The following is a 21,395-nucleotide window of genomic DNA, read 5'->3' on the forward strand; positions in this document are numbered from 1 at the left end:
GATAGATTTTATTACATTTTAACTATTAGGCTTGGCTAAACTACCTGTTTTGTTGAAAAAGTGCAAAGAGTAAATGAGTCAATCAAGTGAACAGTCAAGCCTTGGAAGTACCTGAATTGTTTTTTCTTTGAGCAAATAATCATGCTAACAATTAATTCTGTAAAAAATATTCCAGATGAATCTACAAAAGTTGATATATAGGAAGAATATATGAAGTGGATACATGAAGAAAAAGGACAAAACTCAAAATGGTCTCAATAAATATGTATGTACGAAGATCACATCCACATATACATCTATCACAGATGAATGCAAGTCCCTCATATCATAAAACCTGCGTTAGCAAGGATTTTTATATTTTAAGTATGAATGAAATTCATAATAATATTCTTTGAACTCTTTTTTGTGTATATTTTTAAATTGGCCATAATTTTATTTGGGTTCATTGTGCCAATGAAAAATATAGATAAATACATTTTTAAAAACAGAGAATAGAACAGAGCTGTTATATAGTATAATACTGGTGAGAGGCAGATAAATTTGCCTTGTTGAACAAGGAAACAGGAAGCTAAAAAAATATGGAAGGTAGAAGTGCTTTGATTGCAGTTCTTTAAGGTAAAAATAAGAGATATGCCGAATATATTGCTGTTGCTTTTTCTTGTTCTCCCTGCTAATTATCATTTAATCTTTCTTACCATCATTGGCATTTGTACAATACAATATCAACACACTGAAAATGAATGTGATGTAATAGGCAGCAACCCAACAATGGAATGGGAAACTCTGCTTCAGATTTTTCTATAAAGAACATTTTAGGATTATGAATATTTTCATATTTCCAGATCAAAATTAACAACAGAAGCACATCAGAAATTCTGCAATAATCAAATGCCCTTTCAGAGCGCGTGTCAATTCCACCATCTAGTTTGGAGAGCATTCTCAGTTGGTTTGCCAAATTGTAATAATCACTGCTAGAGCTGAAATTTTAGTGGGTTGACATAAAAGCACTTATTTCTTTAATTTCAATTTTTTGGAAAACCTTTCACATTTATAAACACTTTTTTTAAAAAAATATTTATTTTTACACAGCTAAAAGAAAACCAAGTTGTTGTTGTTTTCAAAAAAGATGAAAATGCAGACAACAGTGAGAATCTGATTTGCCATGCTAGGCCAAGCTTATTTTATTACATACATTCTGCTTTCTAAGAACTAGTTAAATTCATAATGTAAACATAAAGCATACAGAGTTAAAATTCAAGGCCACAGTATTTCTGATTGTCATTTTTTATGTCTTTGGTTGGCCGAGATCAACTCGTAGTGTATAAATGCATAAGTTATAAAATTATTATATCAAAAGAAAAAATAACACTGACTTGTATAATTCATTCTGACAAACGCACAGCGTTCGCGACTCGGAAAGAAAAACTGGCGCTGCCTAACAAATATGTCTATTGGCAATTGGGTTTTGTCCTTTTCAACTAATAGACAACAACTTCCCTTAAGAAGAATGAGGTTTGAAGTGTTATTTTAAATAGCACACAATTCCAGTTTAATATCTTTATAGAGAGATGCATAATTCAATTACCACTATTTCTCCCTCTTTTGACTTAAAAATAAAGGCTTTGTTTTTTTTTCTTTGATAATACTGAAAATGGCTTAATACATACTATGGTATTTGTCATGTCCAAGCAAATAATTCTTCAAAAACGGTCAGTTTTTCCCTCTTTAAAAGAAATACACTTTCCTTCATCTTTATCACCCCATGTTCTTCTACTCCTTTCCTCTACATTTATCAGACACAGGGTTTTAATCATGCTCGTGTGAGCTCCTATTTATTGCAACAGGGTCTGCACAGGAAAACTTCCTGATATTTGAACCCTTAGTCTACAATCGTACACTTGCCCTTAGCACATCCTCAAACCCAATGTTTGGCTCAGAGCTCTGTAATATCATCAAGAAACTTTAACTTCCATTGTATTCACAGTTTTGAAATATCTGATCCCTCCCTCTTGATGAAATACAGGCATTTTATCCCAACCACAACATGGTCTGCTCTAGAGATAGATTTATCCCACTTTTTACATATTTGTTTTTTTTTTGTAAAAAAAATACAGTTAGTTTTTTATGCATTTATATATTCATGTATTGTATCCAAGTTCATAATAGAATATCTTTGTATTACTTTACTGTGATATGAAAAAAGACATAAATTTCTTCTGGCCCCATGTTCTAGTTATTATTACAAACTTCTAACTAGATGTGTATTTCCTTATTTCATGTTTAGATTTGATGTCAACATATTTAGTAGCATCTTTACACTTTTTAATCTCTCTATATAAAAAGTTTGTTTTATATCCTGATCAGTATTATCAGTCTTTCAGGCACATTTTGTTCAGATTTGCTGGTTGTAACTTCTTGTATTCCAGGAAAAAGATATCCTTTAAAATATTCTTCCCTCTTTAGTAGTAAGTGCCAAGATGAGAAGGCATATGAGTGGTTGGGAGCCTAGTGTTGGGATAGATGCTTCCAGTTGGTGAATTCCAGTATGGACTGGGTCCAGCAAAAAAGTTGGAGGAAGTAACAGGCAAAGCAGGAGCATGAGGAGCAACAAAGTTCATTTTCTGGGGGTGTGCATGATAGGAACTCATGTAGGGCAGGTCTGATGGATATTTATAGATGGATGATTCTGGAGGATGTGGCTGAAGGGCTTGAGCAATTCCATGGAAGTCAAATTTGTAGGCATAACGTTTACCATGGACTTTAGTCATTATATTTTTGTCATAATAATAACGAAGAGCACGACTGAGCTTGTCATAGTTCATATTGGGTTTGCTCTTCCTTTCTCCCCAGCGCCGTGCAACTTCATCAGGGTCAGTCATCTTGAACTCTCCATTGGTACCTTCCCAGGTGATGCAATTAGAATTGGAGCTATCTGACAGAAGCTCCAACAAAAACTGCCACAGCTGTATCTGCCCACTCCCTATAGGCAGGGGAAAAAAAGAAGAATCATTAGGGATATTGTATTAGAAATTAACAGAAAGACAGTGGTCCATAATGTATACATAGCTCTAGGCTACCCTTTTCCTGTTAGTTATTTCACCTGCCTGGACAAGATAAAGAATATATGAGGAGATCAAAGATATCCAATGATATCACAATTATCTATACAGTACAACTCCCCCCCCCACACACAAAGCTATCTTCTGTGTTTTCATGAGAAAGGCAGAAAAGGTCTTCAAACCATGGCAACTCCTATCCCTTGTATACAATCCTTGACTCATCATCCACAGCCTATGAACTCTGAAGTTTAGCCCCACTAAAGTAAGGTACTGTAGCTAGTCAGGTTCCACTGAAGACAATGTTTACTATTTATTACTTAGGAAGGTCAAATTACTTACTTTTAAAAGAAAGGTTTTAACAATTTGCACGATATATTGATTAACACTATAAGTTTATTCTTCAGCATGGCTACTGATTTATTGGGACCTTTGCCTGATAGTCATTTACTTTTAAATTGGTAGTAGACAATCTTTGTCACAGGTTTGTATTAGGATAATCATTGAGAAGTAAACTTTATGAGTAAATTTATATAAATCTATGAATAAAAACTCAAACACTTTCTCATTGTTAACTGTTCTTTTAAGTAACCCATATCAGATTGGTAGGATCCAAGCAGCCATACTAAAAATGTTTAGGAACTATATTTGTTTTTCTAATGCTGCAGACCCCATCTAATATACTAACATGGTCTGAAAAAGGAGCAGGTTTTCAAAAACACTCCGTGACACATTGGTAGAGCTTTTAAAGACTTCTCTTATTTCACTTTTTTCTCATGTAATTAAAATTAAACATGATTTTGGTGACAATGACAGACTCACGGAATACAGTAATACCAGCTATCATCGCTCTGATATCTTTTGGGTAATACATTTCTTATTTTCAGGTAAAAATGCTAATATTTTATCATACCTGGATTTGCAAGACGACTGCTTGTTGGACCAAGAATTTGATAAGGATCTAAATCAAGAAAGAAATACACATAAGCCAAAATTATGTAAGAACTTTAAAAATGTTTCCAAGCTAAATTCAGGGGATTAATATTCATGATCATAATATTGCTAGCTTAGGTAGTCTGTATTTATCTGCAAAGTAAATCTTCCATGATTAAAACAAATACATTTAGATACTCATATTCAATTAATTATAGAGTATAGCTCTATATTCTCTATATACAGAATATAGCAGCAATGTGGCCTAGTGGTGAAGATGCTTGCCTCTCTCCCAGAAGATTGAAAGTTCAATCCTAGATAGCAGCAAATGTTTCTGTCCTAGGGCACAAAGAAAAAAAATATCTGCAATGAACCCTGGACGGTGTCAGGAAGGGCATCCAGCCCATAAATGTTCAGCTCCATCTACTTGCCCAGACTCTACCCCAAATTAAGGGATTACAGGATCATAAAAATGGAGCTTATTCTAGTAACTGTAGACAGGACTACAACAAAATTCTTTGTGCTTACTTGTACTCCTTAGTTAAGTTATGATGGTTTGTCAATCAACGTCTATTTAATCAATTTTATTGCCACCATGACAGATATAGGAGGGCTTTGAGGCATGAAGAGTAATGGACTGAGTTAAGTGGCTTAATCCATCTCCCAGCATTATTGCTATTCCACTGACAGGAAAGTTATAAAAGAATGTCCACCTGTGACTGAGTTCTTTTATTTTTATTTTATTTTTATTTTAATTCCATTTATATCCCGCCCTTCTCCGAAGACTCAGGGCGGCTTACAAGCTTAGCAGTAGATCTGGAGGTGTGTTTTCAAGAGTAGCAACTGAAGTAGAAAAGCCAAAACAGTGGAGGTTTTTATGCTTCTTTTTTACTATACACAGCAAAACTATTTACAATAGGTAAATAAATAAATAAATAAATAAATAAATAAATAAATAAATAAATAATAAAATCTGTTTTTGCTATGAAATTTCAATGTTTTTCCAATAGGAAGTTAGCAAGAGGTACCAACACCTATAATACATTATTCAAGATTTCTCTCTTAAATGGAGATATATTTGAACCTTTCCACATATCTAATTTTCTAGGAAGTTAACCAGGGAAAGGTTCAAATTCCAAAATAATACAGAAAGGACCAAGTTTTTTATTTCTCCATGACAATCCATTATGGATAAATATTATTATTTTTCCTGTCCTTATACTGAAACCATGAATTTTGCATTAAACCAGTGAAACATATAATTTAGTCTTCATGATCCCAGGCAAAAGATGCTCTCAGGGAACTTATATCATTTTCAGTTTAGTAGACTGGTTTTGCACATTACATTTACAGTATTTACCTTACAATCTGCATGGCAGCTATCTTCATTATATTCATTATTTTAAAATAATTTGAAAAACAAGAGACGATACACTACATTAAATATCAATATCACTGTTCAACAAATCCTTAGTTTGTAACTAGATATAAGATGGCTACTGTCTGCCCATAGTGCTCACATGAAGCTTAAACTACTGAACAGTTCCCATCATCTTTAGCATACAAAACATAATTGCATAGCCAAAGCCATACCCAACTGAGGCCGCTGGTCTTCTGTTTTGGTCACAGCTGAAGATGATGCTTGGGCAGCTAAAAACACAAAAACAAACAAAATCCTTTATTACCATCTATGTCAAAGAGAGATACAATCAATATTATTTAGAATGGAAGTACTTGGTATAATAATAATAATAATAATAATAATAATAATAATAATAATAATAATAAGAAGAAGAAGAAGAAGAAGAAGAAGAAGAAGAAGAAGAAGAAGAAGAAGAAGAAGAAGAAGAAGAAGAATTGTTTCACAGAAATAATATGAAATCTATTGGTTTCAGAACAGCAGACACTGTGAAGGAATGGATATAGTTTTGTTTGTTATGTTCTTTCTTGGTATTTGTACAATGTGATTAGAGCAGATATATCAAACTCATGACATCACATGACATCGTGCAACATATCGGGACAGTTTTTCCATTGCCGGCAATGGGGTGGGTGTGGCGTCCGGCCCATGGGCCGGGGAGTTTGACAGACCTGAATTAGAGGATCTGCATGTTCTTGCACTGTGCCTATTTAGTTTTTATAGCAAAACTACTGATATTGGGGTACAATGAAGGTGTTTGCTCATTAGCTGGGGTTGTCACAGAGCCTAAGAGGGAGTGACTGGTTCAAAACCATCCATTTGGCTTTCATACCTAAGGGACGACTAGAATTGGGACTCCCTTCATAGTCTATCACATCTGGTTGAATTATTATTATTATTCATGAAATGTGTATGCCACCTGACTTCCAACAACTTTGAAGATGAAACTTATTGATTATAGCTACATAATATACTGTTGATTTCACCATGAAAATCTAATTTATTAATATGTGCACTCAGTTCTCAAAACAGATAATGAAGGTCAGGGTTTTTTAAAAAAATATAAATTCCACATTGGTTGATTTAAGTTTGAAATTTGTGAGGGTAAAATGCTTTAGAAATCATTATGGTACTTCCACTCAGTTTTCAGTCACTATATCTTTTACCTTTTGATTGAGGAGCAGGATGACCATGACTTGTCCATGCTGATCTTCTGGCTGGTTCATAAGGCATATCTGTGTGCAGAAGAAATCATTGTAAGTGGATCTGATAGAAAATAGGAATGCTGCTTTAGGCCAAATGCCTGTCATCTGGTAGCTCTTGAAATTAGTAGCTTTCCTGATATTCACCACAATATAAAATTCAACATTATTCTTACAGCAGTCCACTTACCGGTACTTGCCACTGTATAAAAAAATCTCTTCCTGGAGTTATAAACATATACAATGTTTGACATTTATCCATCTATTATTGCATTGCATTGCATTGCATTGAATTATATTGTTTTGATTTATATCCCTATGATTCTATTCCATTTTGCATAGTAAAGTGCCAAGGTAATTAACAAATTAAAGATGAATTATTATTAATATTAAAATCATGGAAAAAGTATTCTTTAGGATTCTGCATGTTTTGTCTCATTTTTAGAAAGCTCCAATTTGTTATATGCATAAATGTATTAGATTAATGAATGGAGACATGACACTGCCATCAAATAGATAATTATGAACCTTCCTTCTCAAAATTGCACTTATGAGAAAGTTATGTGACAGTGTTATTTGCCATACTATGGCTATTCTATGAGTTTTCATAGAAAGAGGTTTAAATTTTTTTAATGAGGACTTGACATTGTAAAATTAATTATTTGAGGATATTCATAATAAACATTATAACAGTATTAAAAATATCCTCACTGACTAGTTTGCATGACTACATTCAAAATATCTTATCCTTTTTTAAAGTTTACATTTCAAGACATTTATGTTAAGCTAGGTATAGTGCATAGCAGTATCTTCAACATATATATTGTTGTGGAATAGACACAATCTATATGTTCATGGAAAAGCAATAAAATTGCAATCTAACAGATTCCTGCAGAAGAAAAAATGTATTAAAACATGAAATTGTCCTGGTCATGGTTTATTCTTTTTTCCAAATGAAAGCTACGTCCTTTATTTTTCCATCCTTATTGGAGAAGAATTTCTATAATATCTTTTGGAGATCTGTTTCAGATTTTTTAAAAACTGTAATACGCATAAGAGATATGTCTGCATTAAGGCCCATAACAAGTTTTGCTATGGGTGGAAATTCATTTTAAAAAGCAAACAATTCCAAAATAATCTGTCTTCCTCCACACAATCTTACATTTGGCTGTACGCTAAATGGCTTTGTTTCTGCTCTATTCCTTTCTTATTATAGGATTATTTGACCCTTTTATTATTTAATTTAGAACTTTTCTATTCCTTTCAACCAAACAGATTAGTGGAAAGAAATGATATACAAAGGTTTGGGATTTTGCCTGTATGTTATCAGAATAATTTTTGACAATTGAACAGGAGGGGCCAAATTCATTGTGTATAGGCAAAACAGCAGCTGATGAAAGAAAAAAATAACAACGGCTAGATCAAACTGGGGTCTGGGGAGAACTTCCTCAGCGAATGTCTACAGGAAAGGCAGTTGGACAGCAGTTAAGGAATATTGCTGACCATCTCCTCTTCCTAGTTCATGACTCCAAACAGAATACATGCAGTCTATGATGTGCTTCTTGGTGTATATATGCACAGATATACACAGATGAAAAGGGAGGGCAAAGCAGAAACACACAGAGAGACATAACTGTTACTTCATTACACAGGGGGAAAAAGATGGAAAAATCTTTTCATGGTGACTAATGACAACAAGGCTGGAAAGAATGCTTTGTATCCTTTCCTATCCTCCAATTCTTTCCAAACAAAAGAAAATGTTGGAAAGAAATTATGTATAGGGGATGAAAACTCAATTTGTTTATCTGTATAATTCTCCAAAATCAAACAGGGTTAACATTGGTGTGAAAGAAGATGGCAACCAGCCCCCCACCCACGCCTCAGGTTCAACAATAGGCCAAAAAGTTTTCATGTCACAATTGGAAGGCAGCAGCTCAGAATGTTGGCAGCCTCTTAGTCCCCTCCCTTCACAGCCACCTGGCCAGTATGCAGCTATTTTTAAAGGATTGGAAAGACCTCTAGAAACCATATTACGAATGCTTTCCCTATCTTATTATATACTGTGCAAGCCCTTGGGAACAGAATACCAAAGTATATTCTGTTTGTTTTAATTTTTTTGTTAAATATGCTAAGAAAACTCATTTGTAAATAAACAGAAGGCAGAGAACCAAAACCCCCAAAAGTGGGTGCATTCAATTAATAAAATCTTCTTTATGCCTAGTCTCTTTGAAACTGATTCCTCAAAAGAAGAGGCAGCAGAGCTGTGTGGCCTATCCAGGCCTTAAAGTCATGCCATCTCCTCATGGTCAGCTAATCTTTCAGCATGCCCTAAATTCAGTGCTACAAATTCTTTTTTTTTAAAAAAAAAATCCTGTACCAAATATTTCCTCCTACTCTCCCCTTTCTCCTGTTCAGCACCTACGTCTACAACAGTGGCGCTGGCAATTATTCTATTTTTCAGTAAAGAAAAGGTTTTCCTTCTTTCCATAAAATTTTAATAGTTTTTCAGCGTTCTGCAGAGCACAAGTGGAGCTGCCTTGGTTTTCTTGCTGAATTCCATAGGCACTGAGCAGATTCTGGATAAACAAAGGAAAAACGAAAACATGATGCCTATTCAAGGTGAAGGGGGAAAGAATTCTGAGGAAGGAGAAAAATTGTTCGACAAGAGGAAGGCTATCACAGGAAGCAGAGTATCATCAAAGATTTCCTAAGACATCCTTTCCTAAATAATGTCACAGATACTGGTAGGGAATCTGGTGTGCCTTGGCAATGTGTGCTGAATTCTAAGTGGACAAAACTAGAATTATGTGTTAAAAGAAAAAAAAAGATAAAAAATATCATAGATTGTATTGTAAAACATGTACACATCTCTGCATACCTGGCCTGGTGGTAATTCTTTGTGTTGCTTCAGGATAAACTGAAGTATTTGGAAAAATAAATGCTGCACCTCCTGGAAGCAAGAAAAAAAAGGCTCATGATAATATTGCTTTGCTATATTTATTGAAATAAATTTGTCAATATCATGAATATTTGGCATGACATTTGTGAAGTTTGACTGCAACAGATGGCTTAATTTCACCTATCAAGTTCAAATGATATAAATAATTCCAATTAGAGCATTTTATACCAATATGTCAGCAGACTGCATATTTTACTGAATTACCCAATTGATGTATTAGAAGTTACTTGTTTAATACAAACATAGGTAACAACAGGTCTGCCAGACATACTATATACTGTACAATTATTTTCCTTAGAGTGTGTAACTCTTTCTGTGGTTTTGTGGTGATTCTTCATAGGTTGTTCTAGGGGAGGGGTGTAAGTTCACTGAGATATATATGGGCTCAAATCTCATGTAATCACTCAATAACTACATCTTTTATTGTTGTGATAAAGCTGAACTTTGTAAGAGATCAGAAGAACTTTTAATTACAAGCAGTGTGAGAAATGAATAAATACACATATGGGAATACAACACATTGATGTAGAGTAGAAAAGACATATATCTCTGTGCTAATCTTTATACATGAAGAAATTTAACATAATATGGGCTACAACAGAGGAATTTGGGTTTAAAATCTCATTAGACATTAAACCCATTGGGTGACAATAGTCTAGGCATTGCCTCTTACTGCCTCTCAGTTAACCTAGTTGGTAAAACTGTTGTAATGATAAAATGGGGGAAGGCACCAGGCATACTGAATTACAAAGAAAATAAGGTAAAAATAAAATAATGGAATAAAGTTAACAACGAATTAAGTCATGAAATTTGGATTCTATTTAAAACAGTTTATCAAATTAGTTCCAGCTAAGTTATGAAATGCATGAAGTGTTTTAAGAATGATACATCACATCTCTTTTTAAAGGACAATTGCACAAAGCAAAACATGAATTGATGTCAAGTTGTTTAACATTTTATTAATTGCATTTTTAAGTCCTCAGTGAGCAAGTCTATATACTGTCTTGATTTATACTGGGCAAATCAAAAGACACATAAATATAATTATCATTGCTACTGCTGGTAATAATAATTATGTAAAGAAATAGAAAAAAATATCATGTGAAAAGTACTGTATATCCTACTTTCTTAAAAAGTCCCCAGAGCTAAGAATTATTATACAAGCTATTATTTCTGGTCACTAGAAATCATTAAAACTGTCAGGCATGATAACAAAAATGAGGTACCCTGAACTTTTATTTGATCAAATTAGAGATATTACATTACTGGATGCACAGTTCAAAAAAGGGCTTGTTTTAATTACAGGCAATTGAACTAAAATTAAACCTATACAATTTCTCTCTTTCCCCTACTATCTTTCTCTCTTTTAAAATCAATGATCTGATCTGATGGGCAAATAGCTCACAAGAATAGACCAGTTGAGTTTGTCTGGGAAGTTATCTAATGATTCACAGTAGCAGTCCAATGTATTGTAACTAAAAAAGGGGCTATGACAGAAGCTACATTAGTTACAGTGGTATAAAAGCTCTGAAAATATCTAGAATCCCAGGAAACTACAAGAATATTTGCTTGGCATACACAACAGTGGGTCTCAAGTGAGTGAAGGGACAAATCAAGAAATGCCTCCCTCTGGTATGATAAACGCTCGAGAAACTACATTATTTACTGCATACCATTAGATTGCACCATTTTAAAATATTCAAGGTAGTTCCACTGGTTTTAAAGGTATAGAAAGAATAAAGATTAAGCTTGCAAAAAGATTAGGACAACTGATATGTTTCAGCCTCTTAAATCCACAATCCTTTTTTTCACACATGAATTGCTTAATAAGTATCTGATCTCACTGTACATAGAACATCGTAATGTTAGGAAGCAAGCTGGGATAGAATGTTATTTTTCCCCCCTTCCATTTGCACATATACAATAACTTTTTTTCCCCATGGAAGACCAATCAAAAATTTAGTTCCTTCATTAATATAAGAAAACTCGGCAAAAGCTGCCCTGCTGGTTTTTTTTATTTACATGGTAGGAAAAACTACCAGGAGAACTAATGATGGGTATATTCCATGTGAGTCTCATAATTGTGCTCAAATAGATATGGGAAAGACATAGGTGAGTAACCCTTCTCTTCCCATTGTACAATATTGCCTCAAGAGTGCTAAATGTTTTACATGTTTATGAACAGCATTGGGTGTATGAAATTCCCATCAGTATTAAAACATATATGGCAGTCTTAAGCACTCTGTGTGGTTTTTTTTTAAAAAAAATTGCAGTCAGCATGCATCTCTTAGACAGAAATCCTGAACTTTAAAAATGGCCTGTAAAAAGGGGAGCAGTGACAGCATTACCTGTATTTCTAGCATGCATTAACCGTGGAGAGTTTTGTAAAGCCTTATCAACATCATCTGAAGTCAAATGTGGAAGAGGAGCTACAAAACAAAAAGCAACACCAAGAATTTAAAAAAAAAGAATAGTCAAAATTATCTTACTAACCATTTTTTTTAATATAATAGGACTGTTTGTGGCCATGAGTTCATTCATATCTTTGTGGGAATGAGTTTATGATTTTTCTATTGGAAGCAGGGAGTTTTAAGTCAGAATAATATTAAGGAGTGTCTTAATGACAATAGTCATTATGAAATCTGTGAAAAATATGTCATATTGGTGTTGCACTGCCTGATATTAAAATAATGGTCACTTACATTTTTTAAAATTTAGAACCATTTTTCTATATGCCTTAAATAACCAATTTACGTCCTTCTTCTCCTACTTTTAAATGCTATATATTACTTTATATTATTTATATTTGAGGGGCTTTCCTTAAACCTGAAAAGATCAATTTTAATGGGAACTTCTAAAGGGCTCATTTTGTTGCACAGAACACATGGCTGAATATACTCAAAATCAGTATGTCTATGGTTTCACTTAGAGTTAACATTTCAGAAATGGAAAGAAAGCAATGTTATGTGACCAGAAAAAGACATTATTACCCATTCTAATTATATAAAATGTATAATGCTTTAGTTTTCATTGTCTTAAAAATAATCAATAGTTTCCTAACCGGAAGAATTTAGCATACATCTTTAAAGGAGAGTTAGACATATTTATTTCTTACTTTCTCTGAGGTAGTGTAGGTGTGAAAGAAGAATGTCTGCATTGTAGCTTGGTGTGAGCCTCTGGAAGTCATCTTTGGTCATCTTACACAACTCCTTTCCATCAATATCTTGAAATAGCATGATGTCCACATCTGGGAGGCCATATTCCTTGACAGCCCATTCTAGCCACTGGCGCACATGATCTGTGCTCCATAATGTAGGATCTATTTTGAAAACAGAAAACAGAAAATGCATTTTATTAAAGTTGTGAAAAAAGATCTTTCCCCAGGGCAAACATGTTCTGATACTGATTAATTTTACTGAAATAATTCTAGAATTCTTTCTTTTATTGACTTAAAAAACTATGCGTACTAGAAGACTCTGGAGACAGATTTGTTCTTGAATTTCAGAGAGAGAGAGAGAGACAGACAGACAGAGAGAAATGGGTGGGGAAGGAACCTTAAAATAGATTTGCAAAAAAGGGGGGAAATTGTGTGTGTGTGTGTGTGTGTATAAAGGGAAAAGCCTTTGATGTTAAATAATTGGAATATCAACTAAAGGTATATAATATAATTAACCTATCTCCACCAGCTAATTGATACATTATTCTCTTTTGTATATGGGCACTTTTGTAGATTTTGTTCCTCCTTCCTAAATTTATTTGCCACCCATTTCATTTAGAAGTGACTTTTTACGCTTACAGCGTAAAAACATTAAAATCATCAAAGATAAATATTCCTGACATTAACCATTAGTAAATATTTGCACTAGAAGAGATCTTTAGCAATTTTCTGTAGTATTTTCCCTATTGCAGTGTGGACTATCTGAAATATACTATGCATATTTGTGGTTAATAATAATAATAATAATAATAATAATAATAATAATAATAATAATAATAATAATAATAATAATAATAATAATAATAATAATAATAATAATAATAAAGTTGGAAGGGACCTTGGAGGTCATCTAGTCCAACCCCCTACTCAGGCAGGAAACCTTATACCATTTCAGGCAAATGACTGTCCAGTCTCTTCTTAAAAACCTCCACAGCAAAATCAACTGAATTAAACAAACTCATTACATAGTATTTTATTACTTAAATGTAAAATAGGTTTTTCTTATTTTCAGATTCTGAGAAGCAGGCATATATTTATGTGCCATGACAACCAGCATGATGTTCTCTGAAAGTTTTGACAGCAACTGAAATAAATATTTTTCTTCAACATGTCTGAATACAGAAGATCAGGGAATGGTAGGTGCTGGTAGAAGAATAATAGTATGACAAACTGAATGAGTTTTTCTTGGTATTTTATGTGTTTATTGTTTTTTTGTTTAGATTCTTTTTTATACTTTGATTTATTAAGTATTTTTATTAATTCATTATTGTTACCAATTGTTAAGACTGTTAACAATTGTCAACAATGTTGAATGAGGCATAAAGGCATAAAATGAAACACATAATAATAAGCCTTTCACTTCATTTGGCAGTCCTTCTGTTTTTTTCTTCCTTTTGTAATCATGTGTCCTTGAATTTAACTGTTCTAATAAAATCCTACATAGCATTTTCAGACAAAAACAGGCAAAGCATAACTTGCCTATAGTCTCCTGTTTCCCCAGGATAATCATAATTCGAATGCAATGATCAAAATCAACAATACCAAACATACTGATTTTTGGCAGAAACTTAAGAGAAAAATTATATAAATATAATTACAAAAACCCTATAAGAATAAGGGTAAAACAAGTCAAAAATTCCTGTCTCGCTTCCAAGGATCTCATTTTCTCAGTGTTTTGTTTCTTCCAACCTTTGTCCTTTGAAAAAAAATAAGGTAAACAAGTTTTCCTTGTTTTTTTAACCCTAGGTGTTTGCCAATATATTAGTCTGTACATTGTCTTCTTCTTCTTCTTCTTCTTCTTCTTCTTCTTCTTCTTCTTCTTCTTCTTCTTCTTCTTCTTCTTCTTCTTCTTCTTCTCCTTCTTCTTCTTCTTCTCCTCCTCCTCCTCCTCCTCCTCCTCCTCCTCCTCCTCCTCCTCCTCCTCCTCCTCCTCCTCCTCCTTATTTTGGAGATGTTGAAAACAACATAATTTTACCAACATTAAACACTATGCTGTTAATTTCAATGGACAAGAATTAAGTGTATGCTCTAGTTGTGTTCTGAAATCAGTATGGGACTTGGACATTCCTAATGTGAATGGATGGTCTCTACTGTATTTAGTGATAAGGTACATTGTCCTTAAACAGTTATTTAAAAATATTTGCTCACCTGCTGGAACAATAACTCTTCGTTCATTGGTGGTCATATTTGGTGGAGGGATGTGCTTTTCTTCCATATAGTTTCCATAGTTCATGCCAACATTGTCAGTGTTAGTCATCTTTCCACTTTTTGTCACACTGCAATTATCAGGGGAACTCCTAAGGAAACAATTTAAAAATTCCCAGATAATATAGAATATTTTTTAAAAAAATAAATTAGGAGATTCAACTTTAAGAGTGTCCTATTGTTTTAAAAAATATTTAAATATCCTTACTTTGCTTCCATAATATTGCACAAGTCACTGAAATGCAAAATATTATAACTCAACATAAAACAATATGATTAAAATATCCATAATATCAATAGATAAATCTATACTACACAGTAAATAAAAGCCTATTTGCCCAATATTGAGCTCAGATTACATTTACACTAGTTTGTCCCAGAATATTTGTTATTTTAAATTTATTTGCAACTTGAAAAGGTAGATTTCCAACTAGTCCTCTCTGTAGCCACATGATCAAGATTTGGGCATTGGCAACCTGCACAGCATCTCTTGGTCATGTGATTACCATTTGCAACCTTCCCAGCTGGCTTCTGACAAGCACTTGGTTGTCCTTATCTTATAATTTGGAAATAATTGAGTCATATAGTCAACTCTTACATTGTGCAAGATTAAGTCCATTATTTCAAATTAAGCGCAAGACAGCCACTGAAGTAGTTTACCTTACAGCTATACAGTTTCAGGAAAGTGCTTCATTCTGACAAAGGTTTATGATCATCACTCTTTTAAAATAGCTTCCAAAAACCACAAAGGTCTCTGCTTCTAAACACCAGAGGAGTGTAGTTGCCTCACTTCACTTCACTCGAAGAAATGGGCTTCTGCCCAGCCAGCCACAAATTCCCACTAACTAGGCAGATGATGGGCAAAGAAATAAACCTTCTTTGACTTATTTAATAAAAAGATTAATTGGTCATACTAATGTTAATAATTTACCAAGAATAGCAATAGCATTTAGACTTATATACCACTTCACAGTGCTTTATAGCCCTCTCTAAGCGGTTTACAGAGTCACCATATTGACCTCAAAAGCTGGCTCCTCATTTTACTGACCTCAGAAGGATGGAAGGCTGAGTCAACCTTGGGCTGGTGAGGAGCAAACCCTGGCAGTCAGCAGAGTTAGCCTGCAATACTGCATTCTAACCGCTGTGCCACCATGGCTCTTCCAATAAGAACCCCAGTAAAAGGCAGAGCAGGAACCACAAAACACAATTTGAACTTGAATTCATCTTCCTTCCTTCCTTCCTTCCTTCCTTCCTTCCTTCCTTCCTTCCTTCCTTCCTTCCTTCCTTCCTTCCTGCCTGCCTGCCTGCCTGCCTGCCTGCCTGCCTGCCTACCTGCCTCCCCATTACCTCCTGCCGTCTTGCTACTGCATTCCTCCAAACTCATTCGTCCAAACTTCACCTTCTCTGAGTCAGTATCTTTTGTTCATACTTGCTCTTGGTATCTATGGTGATTCTTAGTCATCCAGGTCATGGCTGTCCCTAAAGTGCTTTTTCAAAAGGCAATTGGATTTTGTTTTTCCCTGAAGACATTTCACTTCTCATCCAAAAAGCTTCTTCAATTCTGACCTAATGGTGGAAAATGGAAGGATTTATATTCCTTGCAGTCATCTGGTCATTAGCACTCCTTCTGAGAGTTGTTGAGGACTCTTGGAAGTTTACCTGTGCCCTCAGGGTCACCTGAATAGTGCAAATGGATGTGGAACCTTCTTGGAACTGCTGAAAAGATTGTGTTGTAAACAGGAGATAGGTGGTGTCGTATCACTCCCCCTCTGTTGAGAGAGGGCTGTTCAATCTTAATGTAGATGGCCTTTTTGATCCCTTTGATTTGAAAGAGGGGTTAAAGAGGCCATCTACATTAAGACTGAACAGACCTTTCTCAACATAGGGGGAGGGATATGACACCACCTCAGTGCCCCTAAGGGCACAGATAAATCTCCACATGGCCTCAATGACTCAGAAAGAGTACTAACAACCAGATGACTGCAAACAATATACATTCTTCCATCTTCCACCATTCAGTTAGAACTGAGAAGGTTCTTGGAGAAGCAAAAAGTCTTTAAAGAAAAACAAAGTCCAGATACCTTTTGAAAAAGCACCTTTAAAATACTTGCTCTTAGCTTTCCAGCCACTGCCATAACCATGTTTCCTCTTATAAGAAAATGAGAATTGCATCTGTTGTTTCTGAATGCTCGAAATACTTCAAAGTCAAACTCCAACTTCCATTTGCTTATGTTCTGTGCTTCCTTTAGATTTTCTCTATAGGAACCAAATACATTTTGAGAAATAAAGACAATTGGCAGCATGACTTTATTTTGAGTCATTAACAGTCCATTCATGTCTATCTAACTAAAAATAAAGTGAATAAAGGTAAATCATAAATAATAATAGGTAAATGCATTTAGAAGCTATCAGGAAGCTCTGTGGTCTCAAGGCTCCATTATTATTTATGCCTGGCATATTCAGTTAGTGCAATTTTAAGTGTAAAGGAAAGAACAAAGCATTCTTTTAATACTGTTAATACTGTAGTCGCATTCTGTTATAAATACATGCTATTCTTCCTCAAGAGAACTAACAATATATTCATTAATACCAAGGGTATGTAAAATTTTCTAAACATGAAATATTCCACACTCGAAACACTCACTCTGACTATTCTAATCTAAGAATATAACAACATTATGGTGTCCTAGAACAGAGCAGAACAGAACAGTACAAAACAGAATAATAACTTTATTGTCACTTTGAATGTACACTGATCGGCATATATTAAAATGAAATTTTGTTGCATACAGCTCTCAGAGGGTCACCACTTCCAATATACACTACATAAATATGACAAAAATAAATACAGAATTATGCATATACCCACATACAGTGCTTTTTTTGTAAAAAAAAACAACTGCCGGAACTCACACACGTCATACAACCCGCCTTGCCTACTCGACAAGGTTTCATCCAAAAAAGGTGCCGGAACTACATTCTGGGTGTTCTATGACAAAAAAAGCCCTGCCCACATATATTATATGACACAGAGAAACAACACAGTCTAGTTCAGATTGTGTTTATACATGTGCATGGTGAGAAAAATGAACCTTGCAAGTTTAACAGATGGATGGCATAGGGAACAAAGCTATTACACAATTGGTAGTCCTGCTAAAAATACTTTGAAACCTCCTCCCAGAGGGGAGCAACAGAAACAGACCATGAAGTGGGTGTGTGGGGTCTCTAACAATGCTTTGAGCTCTAAGCACGTAGAGCTTATAAGCAGCATCCTGAATACCGGGAAGTGAAATTCCTATGATCTTCTCGGCCAGTGATGGCAAACCTTTTAGAGACCGAGTGCCCAAACTGCAACCCAAAACCCACCTATGTATCATTGGGTGCCGGGTGGGCGTGGCCCATTGGGTGGGTGTGGCCCATTGGGTGGGTGTGGCTGCGGTGGTAACGGCAGACTGGGTGGGACTAAAAAGTTCAATCAATCAATTCCAACTTTGCAAAAAAATTTCCTGCAAGAAGTTGAAATTGATTGATTGAACCTTTTTTTTTTTGCACATTCCGGCAGAGGCCTAAAGCAAAAATGTTTTATAAAATCCAGCTGAAGGCCTAGGACTGGGGCGATGGTGCGCATACCCACAGAGTGGGTATGCGTGCTACCTGTGGCACGCATGCCATAGGTTCACCACCACGGTTCTCGGCTATCCTTACTAATCTCTGTATGGACTATCTGAGGTTTACCAATTCTGCCTTTTTTTAACATATTAGAAAAAGGTAAAATCAAAAATCAAAAAGCATATACCCTTGCCTAAAATGTGCATGTATTAATTTATAAATTTTATAAATTTAAAATACACAAGGCATCCTACCATAAGAAACAAGACAATGAAAAGGGAAACTGTATGTAATCTGTGGCTAATGGTTGCTGTTGTTTAGCAATTCTAATCCTAGTATTTTATCTTCATGTGATTATGATCATTATGTGCCTTCGAGTCATTGTCAGCTCTTAGCAACCACATAGATATACTTCTTATCTTATTGTGGACTGGCTTTCCTACTAAATATGGCCTCACCTTCAGTTAAATAGGACATGCATCCACTTTAAATATGGAAAGATGGTTTATAGAAACTTACAGTATTGGACTCAAGGTCAAGGCTAACCAAAGGCATGCAGAGAAGGCAAGTGAATTCATAATGGCAACATATCAAAGCTGGATGGTGCATAGCTTTTGTCTAATTTATCTCTGTGTTTGCATGTGTGTAATTTCATACTTAAATAAACATGGCATCTCCCTTATTTTTTCCCTTGGAAAGAGAAATAGGAGACAGACAAGTAATTCAAAGGCTTGCTCCTAATTTCATACTCTGGAAAATTCCCAGGTAAATGCATGTAGAAACAAATTAAAATAAAGCTCTATTTCACATATTTATTTATTTATTACCTTGAGCCATTAACTTGATTTGAGGGGCATTCCATTTTTATGGTGACTCTGGCTGGAGGCTGGGATAGCCAGTCCTGTTGGGGGATACGTGGACTCATCTTTGATGTTTGCCCATATTCACTGGAAGAAGAAGCTGTCATCTCTGACTTAGCAAGATGGGAAGTCCCGTAGGCACACTCAAACAAAGACTGATCTTCACTTACAACTGATAATGCTTCCTGAAATTAAAAAAAAGGAAAAACAACCCAAATTGATTAAATTAATAATTAATTTATTATTAAATAATTGTGCTTCCAGGGCAACTAATAAAAACTAAAAGAAATAAAGAACCCATCTAAAGGAAGAAGTAAAATTTAGCACATAGGCAGGTTCAGTTTTAAAAATAAGGCACTTCTACATTCAATTCATTAGTATCTGGAATTATGAGGTTACAAAGTTGAATTTTATCGTCCATGGAGTGATACTTGCCTCTGTGTTGTTACGAAAGTTCCCCATTAGTGCTTATTTCCTTATTTTTTTCTTTGTTTGTTTTAGCCTGTATCCTTAATGATGCATTGATAATTTATATTTACCTACATAACATATTTTGAATACAGCTATAAGGTGCAAGTGAGCATGAGAGCATGAGAAAGAAAGAAAGAAAGAAAGAAAGAAAGAAAGAAAGAAAGAAAGAAAGAAAGAAAGAAAGAAAGAAAGAAAGAAAGGAAGGAAGGAAGGAAGGAAGGAAGGAAGGAAGGAAGGAAGGAAGGAAAGAAAGAAAGAAAGAAAGAAAGAAAGAAAGAAAGAAAGAAAGAAAGAAAGAAAGAAAGAAAGAAAGAAAGAAAGAAAGAAAGAAAGCTACCAAGTAACTGGTGTCTTTACTAATATGCCAGTTATTCCTCATAGCTAAGAACAGAGACGGAATGGACCAAGAATGTGTGGCTAAAACTAGCATTCCATACAAATAACATGTCTTTCAGACGTCACATATGTATATAAATATATTCCACTATTTTCTATTTTTTGAAAATCAATAGGAAAAGTCACAACATTTTTAAAAAGTAAGAAAAGTTTTTGATAATTTTTTTGTGAACTAGGAGCTCGATATTTTCTGCAGGTTACTAACTTTAGCAATATAACAAGTGTGTTTCCTACAAATCCTTCCGTTATCTTTTGCAGTACTGCCAACTTCCCAGGAAAACAAAGCATGAACTCCAAGCAACCCATGTCCATAAAACAATGTGCCTCTGCAAGAAGAATGAAGCTGCAGCTTTGATTGGTTTTGTAAAAAGCTCTGAGAAGGGGGGGGGGGAAACAGGTAGAAGGAACTTCAGCTGAAATTGGAAAAGCTGTACAACTGTAAAGACAGAACAGGCACATTGCCAGCCATTTCAAAAGATTGAGGTTTCCAAGTCACCCAAACAGGTAACTGAAGGGGTTTTTATTATTATTTCCAGGAATACTTGTAATGTTTCAGTATTAAAAACCAACAACATTTTCAAGATAATAAGCGGCATATGCTTAATATTACAAATGAAATATGGACACCAATCCATTAAAGGAACAACTGACATGAGCATCAGCTCATGTCAGGTAAAGCATACTACTTCATCAGTTTAAGTAAAAATTGGACAAAGATTTAAACTATATGTAATATATTAACTAGAAGGACATATGTAGAGCAAACCTATCAGAACTAACTTAAGTTCTACTAATTTCCAGGGGTCTAAATCAAATACAACTTAAATAATAAACTAATGTTTATTAACATTTTAGAAATCATACTTAACATTGATATAAACATTGAAGTCTTTATCTCTCATCTGTCCAGGATCAAATATCTTCAACTGATTCTTAATAATAAAACTTTTCCTTAAAATTATAACTGGGTTCTTTCCAAACAATTGCATCTCATTCCCCCAAAATCATAGAACTCTATTGTGAATATCTCTGCAGCTCTTGTTCAAGTTTTCACTGAATCGCAATAT

General features: G+C 34.5%; 1 protein-coding gene across 1 annotated transcript in view; it reads right to left on the reverse strand.

Annotated features, from left to right (window-relative positions):
• Positions 1–872: 872 nt before the first annotated feature.
• ERG (ETS transcription factor ERG) overlaps positions 873–21,395 on the reverse strand; it is a gene marked incomplete at its 5' end in the record, with an annotated part of 71,749 nt that continues 51,226 nt past the window's right edge. Inside the window, 9 exons of the mRNA XM_081327125.1 lie at positions 873–2,980; positions 3,970–4,017; positions 5,583–5,639; positions 6,576–6,644; positions 9,490–9,561; positions 11,919–11,999; positions 12,686–12,889; positions 14,936–15,084; positions 19,429–19,646. Of these exons, the coding sequence (XP_081183251.1) occupies positions 2,460–2,980; positions 3,970–4,017; positions 5,583–5,639; positions 6,576–6,644; positions 9,490–9,561; positions 11,919–11,999; positions 12,686–12,889; positions 14,936–15,084; positions 19,429–19,646 (1,419 nt within the window). The 3' untranslated portion in view covers positions 873–2,459. The remainder of the gene's footprint in view (positions 2,981–3,969; positions 4,018–5,582; positions 5,640–6,575; positions 6,645–9,489; positions 9,562–11,918; positions 12,000–12,685; positions 12,890–14,935; positions 15,085–19,428; positions 19,647–21,395) is intronic.

The sequence above is a fragment of the Vipera berus genome, assembly GCF_964194415.1.
Source record: "Vipera berus genome assembly, chromosome: 4".
Taxonomy (NCBI): Eukaryota; Metazoa; Chordata; class Lepidosauria; order Squamata; family Viperidae; genus Vipera; species Vipera berus.